This window comes from Pan troglodytes, chromosome 3, assembly GCF_028858775.2.
Source record: "Pan troglodytes isolate AG18354 chromosome 3, NHGRI_mPanTro3-v2.0_pri, whole genome shotgun sequence".
Classification (NCBI taxonomy): domain Eukaryota; kingdom Metazoa; phylum Chordata; class Mammalia; order Primates; family Hominidae; genus Pan; species Pan troglodytes.
Window position 1 is genome coordinate 154,689,424 of NC_072401.2, and position 26,406 is coordinate 154,715,829.

Sequence of the window (26,406 nt, forward strand, 5' to 3'; positions counted from 1 at the left end):
AGCCAGCTTTTCTTCAAGAGAGATACACTATTTAATTAAGGAATGTAATAAATCACTCTCTATTTTATTGTTATTGGTGTTAATGCTTGGTCTTGTAACTCTGCCCTGTCCACAGGTTAAAGTATTGCACAATCAGCTGGTCCTTTTCCACAATGCCATTGCCGCTTACTTTGCTGGGAATCAGAAGCAGCTTGAACAGACACTTAAACAGTTCCATATCAAATTGAAAACCCCTGGAGTGGATGCCCCATCTTGGCTTGAAGAACAGTAAAATCACAGCGGAAAATAAAAAGAAAGTCGCGTTGTTATATTTCTAAACAAACCTAACAAGAATTAAGCAGAGTTGGGGGAAGTGGGAGGGGTGACAAGCATTATAGTGATTCTTGCACAAACAGCTTTAATTTTTCCGTTTTTCATACTTTAACAATTGAACTGTTAAGGGTGGTTTTAATGTAAACAGTTTCTATAATCTGAACACAATAATTTTCCTTTTTGAGAAATCCTTTTGTATTGTGAGGGTTGATGGCTATTTCTGTAGTTTGAAAACATCTAATAGAGATTTGCACTGACAAGATAAAAATTCAAGGTTTTTGGTCCTGGAAATGAGGGCCGATTGTAACTTTTCCAAAGGGAGGTTTACATGATTTGTATCAACATCAGATATTTTATATGTGAATATATTAAACATCTTTAAGAGATTCATTTTCATGTATTAAAGAAAAAAGAAACTATTTTGCAGAGTAAAGTTATATGGTGTTCCTGCAGCGTCCACACAGAGGCAGCAGCTCTAATGAATGATTAGCTTGTGGAGTTGTGGCAAATACCTTTTTAAAAATGAATCTGTACCACTGTAATTTTATTTAGACTTTTTTTTAAAGACACAGAAATCACACTGTCATTTCTATGAGGCTTTTAAGCTTATGAATTTGCTTCACCCAAAGTCATTGGACAGTTACATTTGCAATTTCTTTTGGTTCATAACAAAACCTGCTTAAGAGAATTTTTTTTTTTTGACAGGTGGACGTGGGAATGGAAATTCTTAATTGTTTCTGGAGTAGAAATCTGTACTTAGAAAACTAGTTTTTGGGTCAGTTCCATTTTGATAGAAGTGAATACATAGACAGCTTTTATTGACTTCCATATGTAACAATACCGTTTAAGCCTTAAATCACAGATATGTGCCTTCTCAGATACAGTAATTCTTGTTCAAGCAATGTACAAAATCCATAAAGAAACCCCTGTTGGATAATGTTTGATGTGTCTATTCCTTCCATGGAATGGAGCACTATGTATGAATGTTGGGTTTCTTTGTACTTGTTAAGCCACATTTGAGGTTTATGGTAAAAGTCATCTTTTGAGTTTGCTCTTTGGTTTTTCTTCGTTCCTTTTGAGGATTGGGAAAACAGAAGGATTCTTTGATTTGGGTAATGAAGAGGTAATTTGGGACAGTGTGGTGGTACCAGGAAGAAAGAGGATTGGAAAGGCCAGTACTGTTTTAGTTGCTCGGCACTGTTGGTTTTGTTTTAATGTGGTTGTCCTGTCCACTACATGGTTCTATCAGTAGTGTAATCCATTTTCAATGTAAAGCTCTTTTAGTTTTTGTCATAGACATAAATTAATATTTTGAGAGGCATCCCTCACCTGTTCATTTCTTCTGTGTTGAAATGAAGTACTTAAAATTACCGTTATACATGAACTTTGTGGACTGTAAGATTTGTTATATATGTTCAAATGCCTTTTAGCTGGCTTTTTAATTAATATGCCTGTTTTGAGTGCTTAATACAATGTAATGTGATTATAAATCATACCTATTTTAAATCATTCCTTCCTGTATATTTGTACTCAGAGAGCCTTATTTTATTCTTCCAGCAGAATTACTACTTGTGATAGTTCATTTACATTCCCCAGAATGTGCCTCTAGTGTGAATTTTGTATTCTTATTAAACGTGTTTGCTGCAGTAAATCATTTCTCTGGACCTTCATAGTTTAAGAAGTAACTATTTGGAAACTCTGAAGACACATAATTTGCCTTTTCTGAACCTTAAAAAAAAAGGTACTTCTGTCACTTATAATTGTTTTAGCTCAGTAAGCTATTTTTTTTCAATGTGAATCTCTTTTGAGAGCTGAACATGTCCATTCTTAACCACATTTCAATAACAGTTACTGTAGCTAAGGAGCTAAATAGTTTCATGGATTAATTTTTTTCAGAATAAATTTAAAATGTCCATGATTCTGATAGTGGGCACATGACCAAAAGAAAAAAGTAAATCAATATATTTAGCCAATGGTACATTTACTTTGTTAGGAATGTAATTTATGTTCATTATAGAAAAGAATTAGAAGAAAGTTTCAAGTAATAGAAGATAAGTACCTTCCCAAGTGAATAAATACTGCATGGAACCACTCAACACCTCTGAAGTTGGATATTTTAGTTTTGGATTTTAGTATTACAAGCTCTATTTTGAATATCCTTTAATATACATTTACATCTTTGCACTTTTACTTACTCCCTTAGGTTATAGTCCTAGAAGTGAAAATGGGCCCTCAAAAGTATATACACACTTTTAAAACTTTGTAATATATTGCCTGTTTGCTTTCAAGAAAGACTGTGCCAATTTACACCTCTAAGAGCATACACATGTACCTGTTTAGTATATTTTTTAAGCCAGTGCTGTATATATAAAATGAGATAATGAAAGAGAAAAACAGGAAGATAAAGCCTGAACAATCACCAACTGGAGAGTTTGGGGATGCTGGGTGTGAGAGCAGGGAATGGATGAAAATGGCTGGCTTTTCTCTCATTAAAATAGAAGTTGTTATTCTAGAAAAAATAATGCACTGAGGAACTGGTCTGTGAAATTAAACTTTTCATCCCAAAGCTTCCAAATCTTAGGGTCCAGGAACTATCTGGGTTTGCAAAAGCAATTTAGCTGAAATCTAGGCTTTAAGAAGCATCTTTTCCATATTCAAAACACACTGATAATGTTACTGAAGCGTATCCTTTAGAGTGTGAAACTAGAAGGTTCCTTAGAGATTATGTAACACACTTTTTTTTTAACAGATGAAACTATCAAGGCTTCAAAATATGTTAAACTGACTTAGCCAACCCCCATCTCCAAATGTAATGCCGGATGAGTATTTGCAACTATATACTTGAATTCCCCTTTAAATCCTGCCATTTCAACCGCATAATTAAATCAATGTGTCAAAAGTGTCAAGTTTCTTCTAAAGTTAAGTTTAATGTGTATTAAATATCTTCCCATTGGGGAAAAAAAATCCATCTCCCCCCAAATGGCTTCATACTAGGTAGATTGCAAAGTATGCAAGATGCTTGCCTTTCTATCCACTGACCTTTAACTTGCAGTATTCTGCAAAAGAAATCAGGTGAGCTTGAAAAGTGTTATATAAAGTAAAATTATGTATATTGAAAAAACTAAAGATAAATTTCTTCTAATCATGGAACTGTTAATTGAAAGAATAATATAGCTACCTCAAAATGTGCCCATTCTTTAGTTTTCACTGGAGATGACTGTAGTTTTGAAAAATAAAAGTAAATTATCTGAGTTGCTAGTCATTCAAGTATAATTTATGCTAATTTCGTGAAGTACTACTTAAATACCTCTTTGCAATAGTCCTAAATATCCTTTGCCAGTGGCTCTTTTTTTTTTTTTTTTTTTTCCTTTTCTTTTTTAACCTTTCAGTTTGCCTGGGAGAGTTGAAACTAGCTGGGAGAGTTGAAACTAGCTGAAATCTTTGATCACTCAATTTTTTTTTTTTTTTTTTTTTGAGACGAAGTTTCACTCTTGTTGCCCAGGCTGCGGTGCAATGGCGCGATCTTGGCTCACTGCAACCTCCGCCTCCCAGGTTCAAGCGATGCTTCTGCCTCTCAGCCTCCCAAGTAACTGGGATTACAGGCATGCGCCACCACGCCTGGCTTATTTTATATTTTTAGTTAGAGACAGAGTTTCTCCATGTGGGTCAGGCTGGTCTCGAACTCCTGACCTCAGGTGATCTGCCCGCCTCCACCTCCCAAAGTGCTGGGATTACGTTACAGGTGTGAGCCACCACACCCAGCCCTAATCACAATTTTAACCAAATTTAGGTATTTTCAAAAATCTAATTCCCCTTTAAGACTACAAATTTTTACATTAGCTAAGACTATCCAGTTGTAAGTAGGCTATTTTCTGATCAGAAGACCAGTTGTATTTTGCATTATTTCAAAGCTTTCCCAAGGTCACAGTTCCTTTACTATTTTTACAGTATAGCAGGACCTATTAAAATAGGACAATGCAAACAATTTTTTTGAGGACTTTCATTAAATTCCCACTTTCATTATGTTCCCACTTGAAGGTTTCCTGTTCAACAGATTTCGCAGCATAAATGGGCCTTTGTAATAAATTGCCAAGTGGTCATCGTAATGTACAGGAAACTACAAAGTTCAGCTTTGTTTTCATGAAATAAAGTTTGACTCTTAGTAGTTTATGTATGTTAAGTGAGAACTGTTAGTCTGGTATCAGCTCTGGTAGGGAAAAAGGAGAGTAGAAATATGAGGGAATTAGGTCCAGTCTGAGCACCATAACTCTACTCTTGTGCAGTTAATTGATTAGTATGCTATCAGAACTGAGAATTCTGGGTTTTTTAAACAACGGAAACTGTTCCACAAGAACCAAAATCACAGTTTTGTTTGGGTCCAAGCTAGGCTTTGCCATAAACTCTGTCAAAGATTGCATGAATTGTTGATTCATAAGGAAGATGTAAGAGGAACAGGATACCATTTTGTCGATTTTAAAAGTAACTTTCTATGACTTAGACTTTCATATCACTTTGCCTTTGGTACAGGTGTATATGTTCATATAAATAACTTACAGGTGAAATGTACATCTAGCTGGTATAGGGCACATAGGAAGAAGAACCACAGCCATATATATCTCACTACATCTTGGAGCTTTGATTATTGACGTTCTACTAAAAGCAAACTCTGTAAAAACTTTTTTTTTTTTTCAAATGAGTGTAAAGCATTATAGAGTAGTGAGAGGAAAGGTAACTTTAATCTTGCCAGCCTTCCTGAAAAGTTTTTAAATTATGAAGCCTTAGAATAATCAATAAAGTACTCAAGATAAATTATTTATATATGCTACTTTACTGTTATTCTCCTCCTAAATGATTTCTGATTCTATGTTAGGAAGCTTTTTATAAAAACTGCCTAAGGCTTTTTTATAGAATAATTATTCTTTCCTTTGAGGAATATATACTTACTATGACTAGACATTCAGCTCTTAAGAAAAGCACGGGGTAGGCTGTCTTATTCACCCTGTATCCCCAACTCCTTGCATAATTTTCTTTTTTGAGACAGAGTCTCACTCTGTTGCTCAGGCCCAGCTAAGTTTTGTGCGTTTAGTAGAGACAGAATTTCGCCATGTGTGTCAGGCTGGCCTCAGACTCCTTCAATATACGTAATTCCGCCCGCATCGGCTTCCCAAAATGCTGGGATTACAGGCGTGAGCCACTGTGCCAGGCTTCCTTGTATAGTTCTTAATTCAAAGGAGCCATGTATAAAAATTTGTTTTTTTGATCCAAAATTCAAATGCAGAAAAATATTCAGTGCTTGCACTGCAATTTCATTTGAATGAGTTACAAAAGAGGCAGTACACTTATAACTTACTCTAAATTAATGTCAGGATGTTACCTAAGACAGTAGGATGTTTACAGAAGAGTGGCCAGCTTTTAAAATAGCCGTTCTTCTGTAATGGCCATTCTTTCTGTAGTAGAAAGAATGGCAGAATTAGAGAAATCACCATGTTGAAACCATGACTGAAATAATTGATTTACACAGGGATGGCCAATGGATGCTAATATCATTAGGTGAGAGATTAATGGAAAACAGACTATTTCCATAGTACCAAAGTATTACCCTACAAATGGCTCAATTCGAAATGGGAAAAAGTACCATTAATAAGAGATTTGTGCTTACAACCTAAATTGTGATCAAATTTAGAATCATGAATAGTAATCATTGTGCCTTGGATATAATGAGATATAAATTATACAGTATCACGTATTTCTGCTGGAATTGTTCAATCTGCAGCTAATCAAGTATTTTACCTTAAATTCCAGTGTACAGAAGATACAGGGAGTTAAGGAACAATTTAAATGTTACCAAGAAGAATCAATTGGACAAATCCAGAATCTGAGACATTCTACAACATAATTGGCTTGGTTTCTTCAAAAAGTCCATCACAAAAGAAAAAAAAGTTAGTAATACTGTTAGAAAACAAAAGATTTGAGATCATAATTCAAAAAAAGTAGCTATATAAGACATTTGAAGGAAAAACTGAGTCACTTGAGTGTGTATTTGACACTGCTAGGAACTTACGTTTTTTTAGGTATGATATTATATTGTGGTAATATAGGGGAACAGCTTTATTAGGAATGCATGCCTAAACTACTTAAAGCCAAAGTGGCATGATGTCTGCAGTTTACCTTTAAATGGCTCAGCAAAAATACATACATTCATATGTATTCACATATATGGAGAGAAAGCTGGAAGAGAAAAAGGAGAGAAAGATGTCAAAGTAAATATGGCAAAATGTTAGCAATTGTTGAAATAAGTGGGTGGATATGTGGGGTTCCATAGTACTAGTCTTTTTCTTTTTAAAAATGTTTTTCATAATAACATTAAAAAAAAAGGCAGCAGGACCCACTAAATCTTTCCTCTTGCACCAGGGTTGCAATCAGAGGCTTTTTTTGGTATAGAGAGTGACACCACTTGCTCTACTCCTACAGATACTACAATTTCTCCTCTAGCATGGGAGATAAATTGATTTGTATTTGGAAACAGAAATTCAAGTAAGCATAAAGTTGAGCAGTTTGTCAATAAAGAGTACAGGACAAGTGAAGAGGCAAAAATAGTTTAGGATATGACTATGTAAAAAAGATTCCATATAGGAAAACATGCATTCACTAAACCGGACCTTTTTCTCTTGTTTTTTTCTCCTCAGCTCATTTCCAAATTGAAGCTTTTCAAAAAAATTGCTATATTACTACAGGTATGTGCCACCATGCCCAACTAATTTTTGTATTTTTTGTAGAGATGGGTTTCGCCATGTTGCCCAGGCTGGGCTCAAACTCCTGGGCTCAAGTGATCCTCTCGCCTCAGCCTCCCAAAGTGCTGGATTACAGGTATGAGCCACTGTTCCCGGCCCCAGATTGATGCTTTCTAAATAGCTATTTGAAAGTTCAAGGGAAGTTAAGTTCAAAAACAAAACACTAACTTTCTTTTAGCCTAATAATGATGGTTTTTTCTGTCTCAATTTTTTTGCCCTGTTGTAAATTAGCATATACTACTATTCTGTACTACTATAGATTTTTTTAAATGAAGCTGCTTAGAGTTTTATTTACTATAACAACTTGAGACTACTTAAAAATAAGTATTTATACACTGGTAATTTTTAATAATGGTTATTTCCAATCCAAAAATATATTTTATGAGATGGCCACGTTTTCCCTAATTCACACTTCTAAAATTAATAAAATTGCTTAACTCTTTAAAGCATTCCTCAAATAAGTAATGGATATTTATTTATATTGTTCTCAAATTCTCTTTTTCCAATTCCCCACCCCATCTCAGATAAGAACAAAGAAAATACTATGGATTAAAATTTTCTGACTAGTTTATATCAATAACAGAAGTAGCAAAAAGGCCAGGCAATGTTTGGAGAATTGAGTTTTAACCATGGCAATGGTTACTATATAATCACTAGTACTATCAAGTGAGTTAGAAAAAAAAATGTAAGTTTAAACAGTCATGAGTATTTGCTGAATGACTGGTCAGCTTGCCTGTGTTGACTTTCATTCGCCGCCTGATTCCACTAACACCTGGAAGAGGGTCAGATGATTCCTGAAGTGGGCACTAACAATTTCTTTTTTCTCAAAATTTTGTTTCTCTGAAAAGGTTCACCATATTTTCTCTGTGAAGTTTAGTTAGCATTTTTCTCCAATGAAGCCAGCCATAAAATGAGGGAAAAAATTCGTTAGAAATAGCAAATGAACAGCCATGTCTAATGACAAAATTGTGTGTGTGTCTATAAGAGACCTTGCCTAAACTCACAAGGGAAAGGCAAGTATTAAAGCTTGATAGTAGGCTGTGGCCCTAACTTGCCCCTTTGTTCTTTTAAAAAAAATATAATGACATACTAAGAGGCTATTGTGCTGTCTTCAAGTTTTCAAGCTTTTGGAGTCACTATTTATGCTTATGACTAGAGCAATGAAAACAAGTCTTTTTTCCCCAAACACAAGTAGCTTCAGTCCAAGCCACTCCAGACTTCCTTGCCAGTGACCTCAACACTGACCTTGATTTATTCTAGGAAGAACTCTGCCTGTTTAGTTCGTTTAGCTCATTTTTATGTGAATTCCCATTCACTAGTAGTGAACTAACTTCAACAATTTCATTTCTAGTCTGCTGACTTTTCATTATTATGGTTTTGTTTTTCCTTACAGTAGCCTCTTTGGAATCCTGTACACCTAGCTTATGGAAATGCGTTAGCCCAAGCCGTGACAGAGCCAGGTAATTGTCTTATCAAGGCCATACTTAGTCTTGTTTAAAAGCAGGCATCCCCATCTCTTTGGTGTAGCCCTAAAAGAAGTGGAGGATCAAAGCCACATGCTTCAATTCTCAGTCCTCTTTGCCTGATCACTTTATCAAATTTCTGAAGAAAGAACTCAATCCATCCCTCTTCTTCCCAAACTGTGTCAAAGCTGGACTTGTTTTTCAGTCCAACACTGAGCCACATTGCTCTGGGTGGAGCATCAGCATGTCTTCTGAAAGGTTTCACTTAATTGGCCTGTATAAGTCTACATTTCTTGGTTCACCTAAAATCTTATGATACCTGGCTGTTCCCTTCATGCACTCTTACATCTTAACTCACTGGTACTAGCAAGTAGATTATTTTTTTAATGTAAGTTTAAATGGTCATGAGTATTTGCTGAATGACTGACTGGTCAGCTTACCCACGTTGACTTTCACCACCTGATTCCACTAACACCTTGAAGAGGATCAGGCTTCAAAGAGCTTGGATCTAGCAGATTTGCTTCTGGCCCATAGAAGCCTCGTGAGGGCAAGAACTGTTTTGAACATGTTTGTAGCCCTCCTCGTGCTTTGCACGTAAAGGTCACTCAATGTTTTCAATAATGATAATTAGCATTGCTGGGGCACTTAGCCTTCAATGACTGGAGGCCCACTGGCAACATTTGCTGGTGATGAAAATCACAAGCAATGTGAAAATACATTGACTACTAACAGCTGTCGAGCCTTGAAGGTAAATACTACAAAGATGTGAAGTTGAATAAGACAGGCTTGCCCTTAAACTTTTGGGTTTAATGGGGAGCAAGTCCATACAAATCATAAGGAGTGAATGGTCAGGAGAAGGGAGGGATCAGTGTGGAGAATATACAATTAGTGGTTGAGGATGGAGGCAGCCAGCCTTCAGCTCCAGAATGGAATGTCTTAATTCTGAGCATGTGTGTTTGTTGGGTGGGGAAGAAGGCATTTTACCATTCTACCGTGGCAGCTAGGTCAGTGAAGATGGTCCTATCCATGTTGCCAAATAAATCTCACATAAATCTTAAATATAGTACAATATTATTTCTGTGTAGCCTTTGAATCTTAATACTTTCTTTTTCCCCACCAGACATTCTAACATAGAATGCTTGACTCCTTTTTACCTAGTAGCACTAGAATATATTCGGACAGTTGAAGTGGCAGAATTCATCTGAAGCTTCTAGGTCATTAGGGTCATTGTTGGCTAGAACATTTAGCAATTTATATGACTTTAGTTTTGATTTAGAGGCCAGTCTAACTGCTGCCATTTTTTAGAAGGAAAATAAGTTAATAACTAGTTAGCCTACCTGTTCAAGTGTGTGGATTCTAACTACAGGCACACAAGGACTGGGTTGCATGGGTGTTTCAAGGTCACCCAGGGGAGACAGAGTCTACAAACACGGCTTTCTGGAATTGGAAGGCAATTCTGGTAGGGAAGTTCTTTTTTTTTTTTTTTTTTTTTTTTTTTTTGGAGACTCTCTCTGTTGCCGAGGTTGGAGTGCAGTGGCGCAATCTTGGCTCACTGCAGCCTCTGCCTCCTGGGTTCAAGCAATCCTCCTGTCTCACCATCCCAAGTAGCTGGGATTACAAGGTGCCTGCCACCACAGCTGCCCAATTTTTTGTATTTTAGTAGAGACAGGGTTTCACCATATGGTCAGGCTAGTCTTGAACTCCTGACCTCAGGTGATCCACCCCCATTGGCCTCCCAAAGTGCTGGGATTACATGCGTGAGCCACTGCACCCGGCCTGGGAAGTTCTTTATTATAGTATCTATTTTTGCAATCTAATGAAGAAGAAATTGACTGATTGTGACAGAGAACACACTCACACACACACATAAAATGTGTCTTCCTTGGTTATCTCAAGAACTTTGGCTAAAGGTAGAATAGTATATGACTTTTGTTAAAAACCTTGATGCCAATAAAAAACTGAGGATAAGTCATAACCTTCAAGTCAAAACTGATGAAAAGGGTACTTGAATTAGTTAGACATAGGAAGTGTTTCCTGAGTCATAGTGAAAATTTTCTGATTTGTGAAACAATTTAAAGCCAAGAGCACAGAATATTAGGTTGGAAGGAAGCATTTCCTTTAAGATAAAACATTTTTAGCATCAGGCCACAACAAACAGTTGGAACCCAAACAAATAAAACTTAATGGGAGCTGAAAATTAGTTTAAGGATAGAGTTATCATTTTAAGCCTTTAAAATGAGGAGAGAAAGCTGAAAACAGTGAGATGCAATAAAAGTTTAAACTTTGGGTTAAAAAAATAAAAATCTCTTGTAATTTTATTAAAAGTAAATCAATACCTTAAGAAAATTTCATTGTTCTACCCAATTCTTTAGTATATGTGTCTTTTTAAAAAAAAACCCAATCTCTAGAAAGACCATTATAAATAATTTCCCTTTAATTATAGACAACTTGATCATATATAAGTTTTTTCCATAAATCCTCTTGTTATGACTTACACAGACCATTCATGACATGCTTGGACTTTCTTGTTTGTCCTGAACATCCCTTTTTCTTAAACAACCAGTCATTTTATTCTAAGGCAGAAATCTACCATATAAAATTATTTCTCATATAAAATTATTTTCCTTTTAACCTTTCTTGCTAAAAATACCTGTTATATTTATAACTTCCTTTACCTTGCTTTTATTTACTGGTTACTTTTACCTTATTTCATAAATAACTTTTAAATAACTTTTGAATTAGACAAAAATTATTTTCCTTTAAATAAGAACACATTTCTTTTTTTAGAAAAAATATTTTCCTATAATATATATTTTTAAAAAATTGGAAATGACCCAGACATTTAATGAGTATCCATTATTTAACTTAATATAACTTTAGATTCTAACTTATATGACAAGTTTATTTACAAGGATTTATTCATCACATTTATCTAATTAATTTTTTAATATTTTACCCAGATTACTTATGAAAACTGTGATAGTTATCATTTAATGTTATTTCCCAGTTAATCATTTTTATAGTCTGTGAATTTCAGGTTTTCCTAAGTAAGAACCTTACAGTTAGATAAATATTTTCTTTCCTTCCTTCCTTCCTTCCTTCCTCCCTCCCTCCCTCCCTTCCTCCCTTCCTCCCTTCCTTCCTTTTTGCCAATAACTCAGAGTTTAGCTGTTTCCATTAACTGAACAATATTAAATACCTTATTTATCAAATTTTGCACAAGCAAAGATAATTTTCCTTTGGGCTGCATTTATAGCTTTATAACCCTCATGCCAAATTTTGACATCTAGCAGAGATAAATATGAAATCATTTTACCAATAAATTTAGACACAACATACCAGAATCTCTGGGACACATTCAAAGCAGTGTGTAGAGGGAAATTTATAGCACTAAATGCCCACAAGAGAAAGCAGGAAAGATCCAAAATTGACACCCTAACATCACAATTAAAAGAACTAGAGAAGCAAGAGCAAACACATTCAAAAGCTAGCAGAAGGCAAGAAATAACTAAAATCAGAGCAGAACTGAAGGAAATAGAGACACAAAAAACCCTTCAAAAAATTAGTGAACCCAGGAGCTGGTTTTTTGAAAGGATCAACAAATTGATAGACCACTAGCAAGACTAATAAAGAAGAAAAGAGAGAAGAATCAAATAGATGCAATAAAAAATGATAAAGGGGATATCACCACCGATCCCACAGAAATACAAACTACCATCAGAGAATACTACAAACACCTCTACACAAATAAACTAGAAAATCTAGAAGAAATGGATAAATTCCTTGACACATACACCCTCCCAAGACTAAACCAGGAAGAAGTTGACTCTCTGAATAGACCAATAACAGGCTCTGAAATTGTGGCACTAATCAATAGCTTACCAACCAAAAAGAGTCCGGGACCAGATGGATTCACAGCCGAATTCTATCAGAGGTACAAGGAGGAACTGGTACCATTCCTTCTGAAACTATTCCAATCAATAGAAAAAGAGGGAATCCTCCCTAACTCGTTTTATGAGGCCAGCATCATCCTGATACCAAAGCCGGGCAGAGACACAACCAAAAAAGAGAATTTTAGACCAATATCCTTGATGAACATTGATGCAAAAATCCTCCATAAAATACTGGCAAACCGAATCCAGCAGCACATCAAAAAGCTTATCCACCATGATCAAGTGGGCCTCATCCCTGGGATGCAAGGCTGGTTCAATATACGCAAATCAATAAATGTAATCCAGCATATAAACAGAACCAAAGACAAAAACCACATGATTATCTCAATAGATGCAGAAAAGACCTTTGACAAAATTCAACAACGCTTCATGCTAAAAACTCTCAATAAATTAGGTATTGATGGGACATATCTCAAAATAATAAGAGCTATCTATGAGAAACCCACAGCCAATATCATACTGGGGCAAAAACTGGAAGCATTCCCTTTGAAAACTGGCACAAGACAGGGATGCCCTCTCTCACCACTCCTATTCAACATAGTGTTGGAAGTTCTGGCCAGGGCAATTAGGCAGGAGAAGGAAATAAAGGGTATTCAATTAGGAAAAGAGGAAGTCAAATTGTCCCTATTTGCAGATGACATGATTGTATATCTAGAAAACCCCATTGTCTCAGCCCAAAATCTCCTTAAGCTGATAAGCAACTTCAGCAAAGTCTCAGAATACAAAATCAATGTACAAAAATCACAAGCATTCTTATACACCAATAACAGACAAACAGCCAAATCATGAGTGAACTCCCATTCACAATTACTTCAAAGAGAATAAAATACCTAGGAATCCAACTTACAAGGGACGTGAAGGACCTCTTCAAGGAGAACTACAAACCACTGCTCAAGGAAATAAAAGAGGATACAAAGAAATGGAAGAACATTCCATGCTCATGGGTAGGAAGAATCAATATCATGAAAATGGCCATACTGCCCAAGGTAATTTATAGATTCAATGCCATCCCCATCAAGCTACCAATGACTTTCTTCACAGAATTGGAAAAAACTACTTTAAAGTTCATATGGAACCAAAAAAGAGCCCGCATCCCCAAGTCAATCCTAAGCCAAAAGAACAAAGCTGGAGGCATCACGCTACCTGACTTCAAACTATACTACAAGGCTACAGTAACCAAAACAGCATGGTACTGGTACCAAAACAGAGATACAGATCAATGGAACAGAACAGAGCCCTCAGAAATAACGCCGCATATCTACAACTATCTGATCTTTGACAAACCTGAGAAAAACAAGCAATGGGGAAAGGATTCCCTATTTAATAAATGGTGCTGGGAAAACTGGCTAGCCATATGTAGAAAGCTGAAACTGGATCCCTTCCTTACACCTTATACAAAAATTAATTCAAGATGGATTAAAGACTTAAACATTAGACCTAAAACCATAAAAACCCTAGAAGAAAACCTAGGCATTACCATTCAGGACATAGGTATGGGCAAGGACTTCATGTCTAAAACACCAAAAGCAATGGCAACAAAAGCCAAAATTGACAAATGGGATCTAATTAAACTAAAGAGCTTCTGCACAGCAAAAAAAAAACTACCATCAGAGTGAACAGGCAACCTACAAAATGGGAGAAAATTTTCACAACCTACTCATCTGACAAAGGGCTAATATCCAGAATCTACAATGAACTCAAACAAATTTACAAGAAAAAAACCAACAACCCCATCAAAAAGTGGGCGAAGGACATGAACAGACACTTCTCAAAAGAAGACATTTATGCAACCAAAAAACACATGAAAAAATGCTCACCATCACTGGCCATCAGAGAAACACAAATCAAAACCACAATGAGATACCATCTCACACCAGTTAGAATGGCAATCATTAAAAAGTCAGGAAACAAAAGGTGCTGGAGAGGATGTGGAGAAATAGGAACACTTTTACACTGTTGGTGGGACTGTAAACTAGTTCAACCATTGTGGAAGTCAGTGTGGCGATTCCTCAGGGATCTAGAACTGGAACTACCATTTGACCCAGCCATCCTATTACTGGGTATATACCCAAAGGACTATAAATCATGCTGCTATAAAGACACATGCACACGTATGTTTATTGCAGCACTATTCACAATAGCAAAGACTTGGAACCAACCCAAATGTCCAACAGTGACAGACTGGATTAAGAAAATGTGGCACATATACACCATGGAATACTATGCAGCCATAAAAAATGATGAGTTCATGTCATTTGTAGGGACATGGATGAAATTGGAAATCATCATTCTCAGTAAACTATAGCAAGAACAAAAAACCAAACACCGCATATTCTCACTTATAGGTGGGAATTGAACAATGAGAACACATGGACACAGGAAGGGGAACATCACACTCTGGGGACTGTTGTGGGGTGGGGGGAGGGGGGAGGGATAGCTTTAGGTGACATACCTAATGCTAATGATGAGTTAATGGGTGCAGCACACCAGCATGGCACATGTATACATATGTAACTAACCTGCACATTGTGCACATGTACCCTAAAACTTAAAGTATAATAAAAAAAAGAAGAAAAATAAATAAATAATTAAATTTAAATGATAATGTATGTTGACGATTCTGGAGCCATTTCTAATTTCTAGTTCATGAATGCCTTTAAAACCAGCTTATTTACTAAAGATTTATTCAAGTTACATGAACTTGAAATAGCATTTGACTTAAAGTCTCTATTTTTTCTGATAAGGTATTTGATTTAAAGCAACTTTTTTTTTCTTTAAGCCACGTAATTAGACCTCTTTTATATATTTTTAGCAATGAAACATATGACACATAAATGCGTAGACGTATTAGACATGCAGACAGAAGTAGATCTTTTAGGTTCATAAAACCTTTTTTTCCTTCTATTTTAGACTTCCAATTTCTTGGTAGCCTATTTTATTACCCTAGGCAGTTGTCAGCTAGATAGCCTTAAATTTGTACATTAAAGGAACTCTTGGGTGAAAAAATCAGATAGCTAAATTTACATCTCAAGGTACAGAGAGAGTCTGATGGCAATAGAGGGAAATTAAAAACAAATGCCAAATCAAACATAAAATTATAGAAATCTATCATAGGATTGTATAAGAAGACCAATTTTATTTAGATAGGTAGTTCTAAACTGGATCTCTGATCTCTGGACTGAGCCCACACTGAATCCTGGGTCTCCAAAAAGAGAATTATTATGAGGCTAAGACCACATGATGCTTTTACAGTGCATCCTCCTTTTTTTTTTTTTTAACAAAGACATTTCCCTAACTGTCTAATCTATACTCTTCCTTACTTTAAACGCCCAAGTGTAACCTCTGTTATAGTAACTATTTTAGTGAAAAAGAAGAAGAGGGAGAAGGAGAAGAAGGAGAGGAGAAGAAGAAGAAGGAGGAGAAGGAGAGGAGAAGAAGAAGGAGGAGAAGGAGGAGTAGGAGGAGGAGGGAGAAGGAGAAGGAGAAGGAGAAGAAGAAACCAGGTAACATAATACAAAAGCAAGGAGTTTAAGACCTGAGATGAACTTGTCTGTTTACGCTCTTGGGATTCCGTAAGGAAAAACAGAGGTTTCTCCCCAAAAGAGAGTCTGGCACCTTCTCTGTTTTCTTTAAGGAATGCCTGTTAGAAACAGGCTGTTAGAAACTATTTTAGGTTCCTCATGCAGCAGAGGGTGGCAAGAAAAAGGAGAGACAGCAGAAACAAATGAAAAAACAGATTCAGTCCACTGAGAAGGAAAAAAAAACTTGATAAAAACAAACAAACCAAGGTCCTAGGAGGGAAAAAAACAAAACAAAACATGAAGGCCTTTAAAATACAGACACACACACACACACACACACACACACACACACACACAATACACACAAACACATCTTGGATGTTAGCTTTTAATTAAGCTGACTTTTAACCATTAAGCTCCCTAAAAAAATTCTTTTAAATCTCATTTCCGTATTTTAGCTAGGACACATTGCTGATATTTCAAAAGTAACACGAATACCAAACCAGAAAGGGCTTGATTTAGGAACAAAACCCAGGCTGATGTGATGAAAAAAATAGGGCAGAACCTTAGTTACCAAACTGCAGTGTGAGGTGATGCCATTGCTTTTTTAGTTTGGCTTGGTTAGTTAAAAAAAAAAAAAAAAGGTGGCCTTGTTATGTAACTGAAGCCCTTTAGGTAATCTAAATAAAAAATCTTTCCCTTTTTTTTTCTTTTGCTGGCCGTTTTTTCTTTTTCCCTTTTTTACTTTTTCAATTATGGGAATTTAGCCAATTCAGAGGCCTTGTTCCCCACAATTTGGACTTTCCTTTGGATTTCATCAAGGCTGATAGAGTTGGTCAAACCCAATGGGAAAAAAAAAAACAAAACAACAAAAATACAAACAAGCAACAGTAACAACAAAAACAGCTAAGCAAATCAAACAAACAATTGCACAATTTATATGATTACTGAGTACTCTAATGGTAAGAATTTAAGACCAGCTGATTGTGAATCTTAACTTTAGCTAAGACAGAACCCTGATTCAGCTACTTATCTAAGAATGGGTCTCAGGCTGAAGACTGCTCTCTACCATCCTAGAAGCAGGAAAAATCTCAAATTGTTTTGAAGTGAGCTCAGACTCCACAAAAGAGTTACCTGCCTTCCATTGTCATGGAAGTAGGAAAACTTGCTCTCCTTGTTGGAAGCAAGTGAAACTCCAGAAGAGGGGTTGTATAGCCAAGTAAACTTTAGATCTCGACCAAGTTTTGGGAGATCAGGGATCCTCTAAACGGGAGGCTCCCAGGCCTCAGCCAAGTATCCTATTGGTTTGAGCCATAAAGATAGCTCAAGCTGGTACCAAGCACCAATAAGAAATTTGTCAAAGGTCAGGGGAACCTCCACTCAGAATCCCGCTGTGGTTGCCAATTGTGAACCCAAAATATCTGAGACAGGTCTCAGTCAATTTAGAAAGTTTATTTTGCCGGGACTCTATAGTGGTGATTGGTTGTTTCATTATGGATGGAGGGGATGATGGTAACCTTGTTATCAAAAAGAGGTTTGTGTCTGAGGCAGAACTAGATGAACGGTGCAAAAGGAGGCAAGAAGAATGGGAGAAAGTTCGAAAACCTGAAGATTCAGAAGAATGTCCAGAGGAGGTTTATGACCCTCGACCTCTATATGAAAGGCTACAGGAACAGAAGGACAGGAAGCAGCAGGAGTATGAGGAACAGTTCAAATTCAAAAACATGGTAAGAGGCTTAGATGAAGATGAGACCAACTTCCTTGATGAGGTTTCTCGACAGCAGGAACTAATAGAAAAGCAACAAACAAAAGAAGAACTGAAAGAACTGAAGGAATACAGAAATAACCTCAAGAAGGTTGGAATTTCTCAAGAGAACAAGAAGGAAGTGGAAAAGAAACCGACTGTGAAGCCCTTAGAAACCAAGAACAAGTTCTCCCAGGTGAAGCTGTTGGCAGGAGCTGTGAAGCGTAAGAGCTCAGAGAGTGACAACAGTGTAAAAAGACTGAAACCGGACCCTGAGCCAGATGACAAGAATCAAGAGCCCTCATCCTGCAAGTCTCTCAGAAACACCTCCCTGAGTGGCCCCTCCATCCACTGCCCCTCTGCTGCAGTCTGTATCAGCATCCTCCCAGGCCTGGGCGCCTACTCTGGGAGCAGCGACTCTGAGTCCAGCGCAGACAGTGAAGGCACCATCAATGCCACCGGAAAGATTGTCTCCTCTATCTTCCAAACCAATACCTTCCTTGAGGCCCCTAGTTTCTCTGTCCTTACACAGGGAGCTCCTCCCCAGTAGTAGATCGGACCATTCACGCTGCCTTACAGGCATTATGTCCCTCAAAAAAAAACTCCTTTGCCTGCATCCTGTGCACAACATGACATTTTTAACCAATGCAATCTAAAAATGTGCTAGAATCCATCTGTGGCCCAAATCGTGTTTGGTTTCTCGTTCTACTCCAGTGCAGATGACCAAACCTGTCCCGCTGCTACTTTCCTCACTGATATTGGGAGGAGGGAAAGGCCCAGCTGAAGTTCTACTAAAAATGCCCTAGGAGAATAGGCACCGGCCGACTTGCCAAAGGGTTTAGGCTTCATTGCTTTCTGTTTTTTACTTTTCCCCAACAGCACAAAGAAGTAAGGGCAGTTACTGGACAGGTGTTATTGAAACATTCTATTGTAGATGAATGTGTTGTTTGGTTCTACTGCATTGTGGAGCATGTGGGGGAAGAGAACTGACCCGGGTGATGAAATGGAGCCCTTCCCTGGAACTCACCAGTCCTTGATGTTGTGTGACTAAGTAAAGATGATAAACGTCATCTGCTGGGGGTGTCACTTCACACTCGGCATGCATTGTGAAAGCTTTCCGTATCCTTGGCCATTCCCTCTCGCCTCTCTATCCAACCCCATTTATGCATGAAGGGACTGCTAACAAGAAAGCTTCCATCTCAAACCTTTTCTCTGCTTGGGAAATTATTTTATGTTTGTTTTTGAAATGATTTAGTTTAAGATTCTAAATTTTAGAGAAAAAAAAAGAAAGTTTATTTTGCTAAGGTTAAGGACACACCCATGATATAGCCTCAGGAGGTTATAATGACATGTGCCTAAGGTGGTCAGGGCACAGCTTGGTTTTATACATTTTAGGGAGACATGAGACATCAATCAATATATATGTAAGATGTACATTGGCTCAGTCCAGAAAACTGGGACAACGAGAAGCATGGAGGGGCTTCCAGGTCATAGGTAGATAAGAGAGAAATGGTTGCATTCTTTTGAGTCTCTGATTAACCTTTTACTAAATACACAACTTACATGTGAGAGGGGGCATAGAGGAATAGTCACTTATACCTTAGTCTGGCTTAGTGAAACAATAAGGCAAAGGAAGCACAGATACGCATTTGTCTCACATGAGCAGAGGGATGACTTTGAGTCCTGTCTGTCCTTTGTCCACAAGGAATTTCCTTGTGTGCAAACTGTGAGGGAGATATGTCACTTTTTAATCTTGGTAGCTATCTCATTTAGAAACAGAATGGGAGGCAGGTTTGCCCAACGACGCAGTTTCCAGCTTGACTTTTCTCTTTGGCTTAGTGATTTGGGGGTCCCGAGATTTACTTTCCTTTCGCACCATCAAGGGACTTCTGTAGACTCTGTACATGAGTACAGGGATCACCAGAGACCCCCTTTTTATGAGTTCCCATGCAGTGGAGCTGCTGAGGTAGGATTAATTTCTCTGCCTTCTTCCCCTGCCATAGACAATGTTTAACCTGATTATGCTCTGCAGGCAAGTAGCCACCCTTGGATATTAATCTCCTTATCGAATAAGATAAACTGTGAAGAAGGCATGCCGTAAAGGAGGGAATGCAAAGCTAGAAAATATGTTCGAATCTGTCATGGGAAGCATGGAGGGAGAAATGAAGATGTGTGGACATCTAGTATTTTCTCTGCTTTCCCTTCTCTCTGGTCCTTTAAAATTTTCAATTCTCCTGAAAAGAAAAATTGTATCTTGTTTTTGTGAAGCCATTTCCAGCATGAAAACAATTCCATTTGACAGTGTAAACTGTCCTGTGCTTAGCTGTGTGCTTGCCCTGCACTCCCTCCCTGCCCCCAACTGTGTGAAACAGACGCCTGCAGTGACACTGCCCATCAATCACCCCACAGGAAGCAGGGCACCATTCAAAACCCCAAAATGCAGAAACGTGTTCACCTGTGCCTTCTGCACAGTGGTGGGGTAGGTAGGAAGCCTAGGGTATTACTTGGAAAACAAGCAACATTTTAAGACAGATTAAGTGTAAACTTGTTTGCTCTTTTCTCTGGCATAGTTTTGAGAAATCACCACCAACTGGATACATTGTAATGTACAGATAAATTTTCTTCTTTTTTACTATCTAATTTACAATTTAATATCTAACATACAAAAGTTGATCAAAGGCACAAAAACACTAGATAAAAGGTTGAATATTTAATACCAACCCTTCTGAGTTAATTACCAGATCCTTGTTTTTCAGTAGGAGGCCAGCAAGTTAGGAGTTAAGATGAAAGGAGTCCTAGATTTAACCCCAAAAGACCCCCCTTCAATTTTAGCCAGGTCAGGCCCACAAAGAGATGTAGATGTAAACTGATTATGATGCTAAGTGTTTGACAGGGATCCTCTTTGTGTCCAAGGCCAGTCAAAACTCGAATAATAGTATTTCCGACAAAAAGCTTGCCCCCTTTGCTTTTTAATGGTGCATTTTAATTATTTCTATAAATCTGCTTGAGAAATATTAAGATTCTGATTGTTGTGGACTGGTTTATTATTTGCTACCATACCCAAAGTATTTGCCTTCTCATTATAGAAGCTTAGTGCAAAGAACTGTCCAGAGCTAGTTCACTAAACTAAGCACACACTCGATTTCCAAGGGGAGCAGAAAGGGCTTTACCAATTGCTAAGTCACCAACATGTCCCTTTGCCCATCTTTCTATGTCCTACAAAGACTTACGTGGGGTGTGCACATAGTATTTCCCCAGGGAAAAACACACACACACACACACACACACACACACACACACACACACTCTCTCTCTCTCTCTCTCTCTCTCTCTAATATTGTTGATTGATTAGGTTTGTTTGGAGACTGCTTAAACTGTGTGTGTTATGGTTTCAAATTACTGTTTGCTCTTCTAACTTCTTAGAAGGGTAAACAATTTGAAAACAGTTTAAACCCATAGCAAAAGAAACTGGCATCTGACAAACTCTTTAACTTAATTCCTCTTATTAAGACTCATATACTGTTTTCTGGTGATAAATAATGGAAAGAAATGATAGGTTTTGATGTTATATTTTACAGCTGTTTTTCTCCTCAAGGTTTGAATGTTATAACAGCCAGACCCTACACAAACACCAACCAGTTTTCTAAGCACTGAGTCAATTGTAAACTAAAAAGAGCTCTAGCTGGAGGTTTTCTGGGTGAAAGCTCAGTGATATCTACAGTTTTTTTTTTTTTCTTAGTCTCCTCTTCCATCTCCAGCCTCTAAAACACACACACACACACACACACACACACACACGAAAAACAAATGGATGGACAATTTGCTCTAAGGAAATACAGTATAGATAGGCAGGCATGAGAGTCGTCACATTATCTTACTACCTCATTCCTGTATGTTGGGTAAAGGTTGTCTTTAATCTCTCCTACCTTCAAACAAAGCAGGCACTATTGTTGACAAAATACCCCTATTTACTTCTGGCAAGGCAAATGTCATTGATGCTACCTTAGATACTAACATCACATGTGGAAGCATTTTCTATTTTAAACTTTCAACCCTGTCTTTACAAAAAATACAAAAGGTAGCTGGGCGTGGTGGCATGTGGCTGTAGTCCCACCTACTTGGGAGGCTGAAGTGGGAGGATCAGTTGAGCCCAGGAGGTTGAGGCTGCAGTGAGCAGTAACTACGCCACTGTATGCCAGCCTGGGTGATGGAGCGAGACCCTGTCTAAAAAAAAAAAAAAAAAAAAAAAAAAACCTTCAAAAATCACTACTTAGCATTCAGAAAAATATTTCTCCCTTTTCTCCCTCTTAATGATCAGAGCCTAGTCATTACTTACAGTATTTAAAGGCAACTTACTATTTAAATTTCTTAGCCTTCAAAAATGAAGTATTGGCTGGGTGTGGTGGCTCACATCTGTAATCCCAGCACTTTGGGAGGCCAAGGCAGGAGGATTGCTTGAGGTCAGAAGTCAGAGACAAGCCTGGGCAACACAGTGAGACCCTGTCTCTATTAAAAAAAAATTAAAAATAAACTAAAAAAATCAGAAATAAAGTATTATTTTTTCAGTTCAAAAGTTTTTTGGGGCCAGGCACAGTGGCTCATGCCTGTAACCACAGCACTTTGGGAGACTGAGGTAGGAGGATGTTTGTGTCACTGTACTCTAGCCTGGGCAACAGAGTGAGACTCTAGCTCAAAAAAAAAAAAAAGTTATTTGGAAAATTGCCAATAAGGTATTTGATACAAATTTGCGTTTTATAGTAACAGTAACAATTCTGCTGATTTTATTTTGCACTTGCCACTCTTTGAAGGAAACAAGGTCAGAGGATTGGCAAGCCTTTGCATTTGTCTGCAAATCTGTTTAACCATAATGTGGACAGAGTTTGTTTCTTTCTGCAGTTTCCAATTTTAAAAGGCAAAGATAGCCTAGAATCTTAATACTGAACAACTGATCTAATCAAATATATATTTTAAGAAGAATAACAATTAAAGATTAAGTAAAGATCTCAGTCTGTACCCTAGAGGGCCCATGAAGTCAGCTCATGAATTAGACTCTTACTCCTTAAGCGAATACTAAAAGTCTGTTTTACATGGATTCTGAAATTTGATTCATTTTGAAGGCTTTGTTTAGTTGTTCCTAATGACAGATTGAAACACAAAATACTTGATGTAGGAGAAACTAAAAGCCTCTCTGGGCCAAGGAGGCAGAAGCCATAAGAATCAGAATAAACTGGGTGTAGGAAATACAGCATTCTGGAAAGGGCAACCCAGGGAGAGGGAAGAGCAAGCTGCAAATCGAATCAGGAAAACACAGCAGTTCTTCTGCAGGGCCTGGTACCAGTGCCTGGTACAGACCCATTTTCTGGGCCACACTGAGTTATCTAACACACTTTCTGGGAGGTTTGGCCTGGTTGGAAAAGTGAGAGCTGGTCACACTGCCCACTGCTCAAGAGGCCTGCAGTGGCAGCAGTGCCACCTCCAAGCCACGAATGCCAGTAGCTGGGCAGACTTTGGGCACACTGGGCTTCAGGAGCCTTTCCAGACTTACTTAAAGGCTGGTTAGCACATTTGGGGGATACAGATGGACAATCAGCATATTAATAGATGAAGAATAAATTGTCTTCTAGATTTTGCAGCTTTAGATCCAATCCATCAAGATATGAACTCTATTGAAGAGTTGTGCCATGCTTCATTCAAGCACTTTTTGACCACATCCTATGTACAATTTGAAAAATAAGAGTCAAAGTAGGCCAGGCGTGGTGGCTTACATATGTAATCCCAGCACTCTGGGAGGCTGAGGCGGGTGGATCACAAGGTCAGGAGATTGAGACCATTCTGGCCAACATGGTGAAACCCTATCTCTACTAAAAATACAAAAATTAGCCAGGTGTGGTGGTGCATGCTTGTAATCCCAGCTACTTGGGAGGCTGAGGCAGGAGAATCACTTGAACCTGGGAGGCAGAGGTTGCAGTGAGCTGAGATCGCTCCACTGCATTCCAGCCTGGCGACACTGAGACCCCGTCTCAAAAAAAAAAAAAAAAAAAAAAAAGTCAAAATAAGCATGACATATTCAGGGGCAGTACGTCCCACTGCTTGAGTGAAATGGGACGCATCCAATTGTGGGAGATAAACGTAGGATGCTGCCGGATTGTCAGACTGAAGAATGCTGCCTTCTTCCTGTAGGAACACATGGGAATCTGCAGAAGGTTTTGAAGAGGTAGGTAGCGTGATGAAATCAGACTTTTAAAAACAGTGACCTGACAGCAGTTTTGGGATGGATTTAGGAAGAAGAGAGAAGCAGAAACAACACCAAGGTAGTGGATGTAGGTATCCAATTTAACTTCTCTAAGCTAGGAAATCAGAATGCTTATAGGATCATGGTGAGAATTAAGTGTGGTGCCTGATGTGTGGCCAACAGCAGATAAATACTTGTTCCCTCTTCCACTACTTGGGGTTACTGCGGTGATGGTGCATGTGAAACATAAAACAGGTTACTTGGGAAAGAGCAGCAAATTTAGCAAATACTTGAATTTTAAAGAATTTAAGAGAGACAAGCAAAGGAAAAGCTAGGATTTCAAACAGAAAAACCAGATCTTAGGTAAAGAGGGGGAGGTGGTGGGTGTGGGAATAGTACTAGTTTTGAGGGAAAGATGAGTTGATTTTTGGATATTTTAATTTGGACTTGAAATTTTACAACGATAATATGGATTCAAGAGTCCCTGACATTGAAGAGAAACCCGGAGATATACCTTGAAGCTCAAGTTTCCAAGCCCCTCATTTTCCCTGGGCCCTTCCAAGGATACATGTCTAGTATTAAGTTTGTAAGTTTTTATTGCTTTCCTTTAAGAAGTTCCCCCAGGAGTTATACAAGCTTCAGGTCCCACGACATCTGGATGGGTTCCGTTTGAAATCTGAAGGTATTTCTGTGGGATACCGGGAGATCAAGAGTTGGAAGAACCTTGTTACTGTCCTCAAAGGAAGAGAAGGGTCAGCAGAGAAGTCCAGAGAAGCATAGAGAAGGCCTTAGGGTAGGATGCTGCCAAGGAGATCAAAGGGATGAGGGGCTGAGAATGGGTCACCAGACTTGACTTCTCAAAAAGTAACTGTTTTTAGAGTGCATGCTCAATACAGTTGGGGGTGAGGCCCACTGTCATGGGGTTGAGGAGGGAGGAGTAGGCAGGGGGTGTGGACTCCCCATTTAACAAGGTCGACAGTAAGAGAAAAGAAGATGCCACTCAACTCCTCACTTTCGATCTGCTGTAATTTAACTTGAGCCTGAACAGTCAATATTCCTTTGGGATTGATATTAGCTCCCTGAGCATGACATTGTCTTTCTCTTTATTACATTTTCTTACTCCTTAAGATTTTAAGATTTTCTTAATTGGATCCATTTCTCTTCATGCTCCATCAATGGCCAAGAAATGGGCTATTGGCAGGCACAGTTTTGGTTTTGGGGTTGATTGGTTTGTTTACACTAATAGTTTCTCTTTCTCGATCCAAGGCTCGACCAAGGAGGTCAGGAATTCTGTCCTGGGAGTTCAGGGACTGAGGACCAGGATGGAGGAAGCAAAAGGCGTCAGGCATTAGGCTGGAAACGTCTTGGTCGGTTATCTAGGATCAAAGAGTCAAAGGTAGCGATGACTTCATCCCCGTAGAGGGCGCCTCCCTACCCCGACAGTGGATTTTCGGTCAGCCGGTTTGCCCGGGATGTTTTCTTTGACTACTTGCTTCTCACTGGCGCCCCAAGTCACTTTGAAGAAAAAAAATGTGATTAAATCGATTCCCCTGTTTCTTTCTGTGAGGAGTGTGCCTTTCCCAGACAGCGTGCGTTCATTCGATAAGGCCTGGCAAAATTTTTGAGGGGTCTTTTTACGCTTTAATACAACCTAAAGGTTTCTGTTACCATCATCATTGAGAATTAAAAACAAAAACAAAATAAAAAACGGTAACAAATTTACAGGTTGGCAGGCCCCAGGGACGAGCTGACCTTTGCGAAGCTCTAGCGCAGCCAGGTTTCAGCTGTAGGGGTTGGGACAGGACAGTTCGCCCAAGTGCTGCTAGCTCTCCAGGGAGAAGCAAGTGTTGGGGCAGAGGGTGGTCTGGCGCGTGCGTCGGGGGGCGTGTGCGGGTGTGTGTGTGTGTGCGCGCGCGTGTATATAAGAGTGTGTGCGCGCCCGTGTGCACAAGAGACGGTGCCTGGGAGGCTGCCGCAAAGACTCCTTTGTGAAAGGCACTTGCAGGTTCAGAAGCCAGCTTGGCGCCTCCTCTCGCCCGTTCCCCGAGGACACCTGGCTCTTCTGGGCAGCCCAGCTATCTCCCTCTCCTGCCGCCCCTACTTCTCTCGGTGGCCCCCGGCCTAGCCCCGCACCAGCCTTCGGGTGCGGGAAGCAGTGTGCCCCGAGGCGTCTCCCCCGGGGCCCCGCGCAGGTGAAGGTGAGCGCGTGGCGGTGACGGTGGCGCGCGGAGGGTGGAAAGGGAGGTGAGGGAGGGGCGGAGCAGGAAAGGGCGCGCTGCCCTTCGCGGCCGGCCAGGAGCAGCGGGGCCGCAGCTTTGTTACCTGAGGCTGCCGCTGCGCCGCGCCCCGCCCCGCCCTGCCCCCTCGCGCTCCGGGGTGGCTGGGCCTGC

At 38.9% G+C, this 26,406-nt stretch overlaps 2 protein-coding genes across 12 annotated transcripts in view; both read left to right on the forward strand.

The window, feature by feature from the left end:
- Positions 1 to 1,963, forward strand: part of ARFIP1 (ADP ribosylation factor interacting protein 1) — a 131,895-nt gene extending 129,932 nt beyond the window's left edge. For all 11 annotated transcript variants that reach the window (XR_010156361.1, XR_010156359.1, XR_010156360.1 and 8 more), the window contains one exon: positions 116 to 1,963. Coding sequence is in view for 8 of the 11 variants with exons in the window: in XM_009448419.4 (XP_009446694.1) it covers positions 116 to 271 (156 nt within the window). In the remaining 3 variants the exon portion in view is untranslated. The remainder of the gene's footprint in view (positions 1 to 115) is intronic.
- On the forward strand, positions 1,806 to 20,014 carry LOC129143782 (PSME3-interacting protein). The gene is made up of 5 exons (XM_054683433.2): positions 1,806 to 2,053; positions 6,115 to 6,251; positions 7,089 to 7,179; positions 8,497 to 8,563; positions 15,871 to 20,014. Exon 5 carries the CDS (start codon positions 17,534 to 17,536, stop codon positions 18,332 to 18,334), a length of 801 nt encoding a protein of 266 aa, XP_054539408.1. The 5' UTR covers positions 1,806 to 2,053; positions 6,115 to 6,251; positions 7,089 to 7,179; positions 8,497 to 8,563; positions 15,871 to 17,533; the 3' UTR covers positions 18,335 to 20,014.
- Positions 20,015 to 26,406: the final 6,392 nt, after the last annotated feature.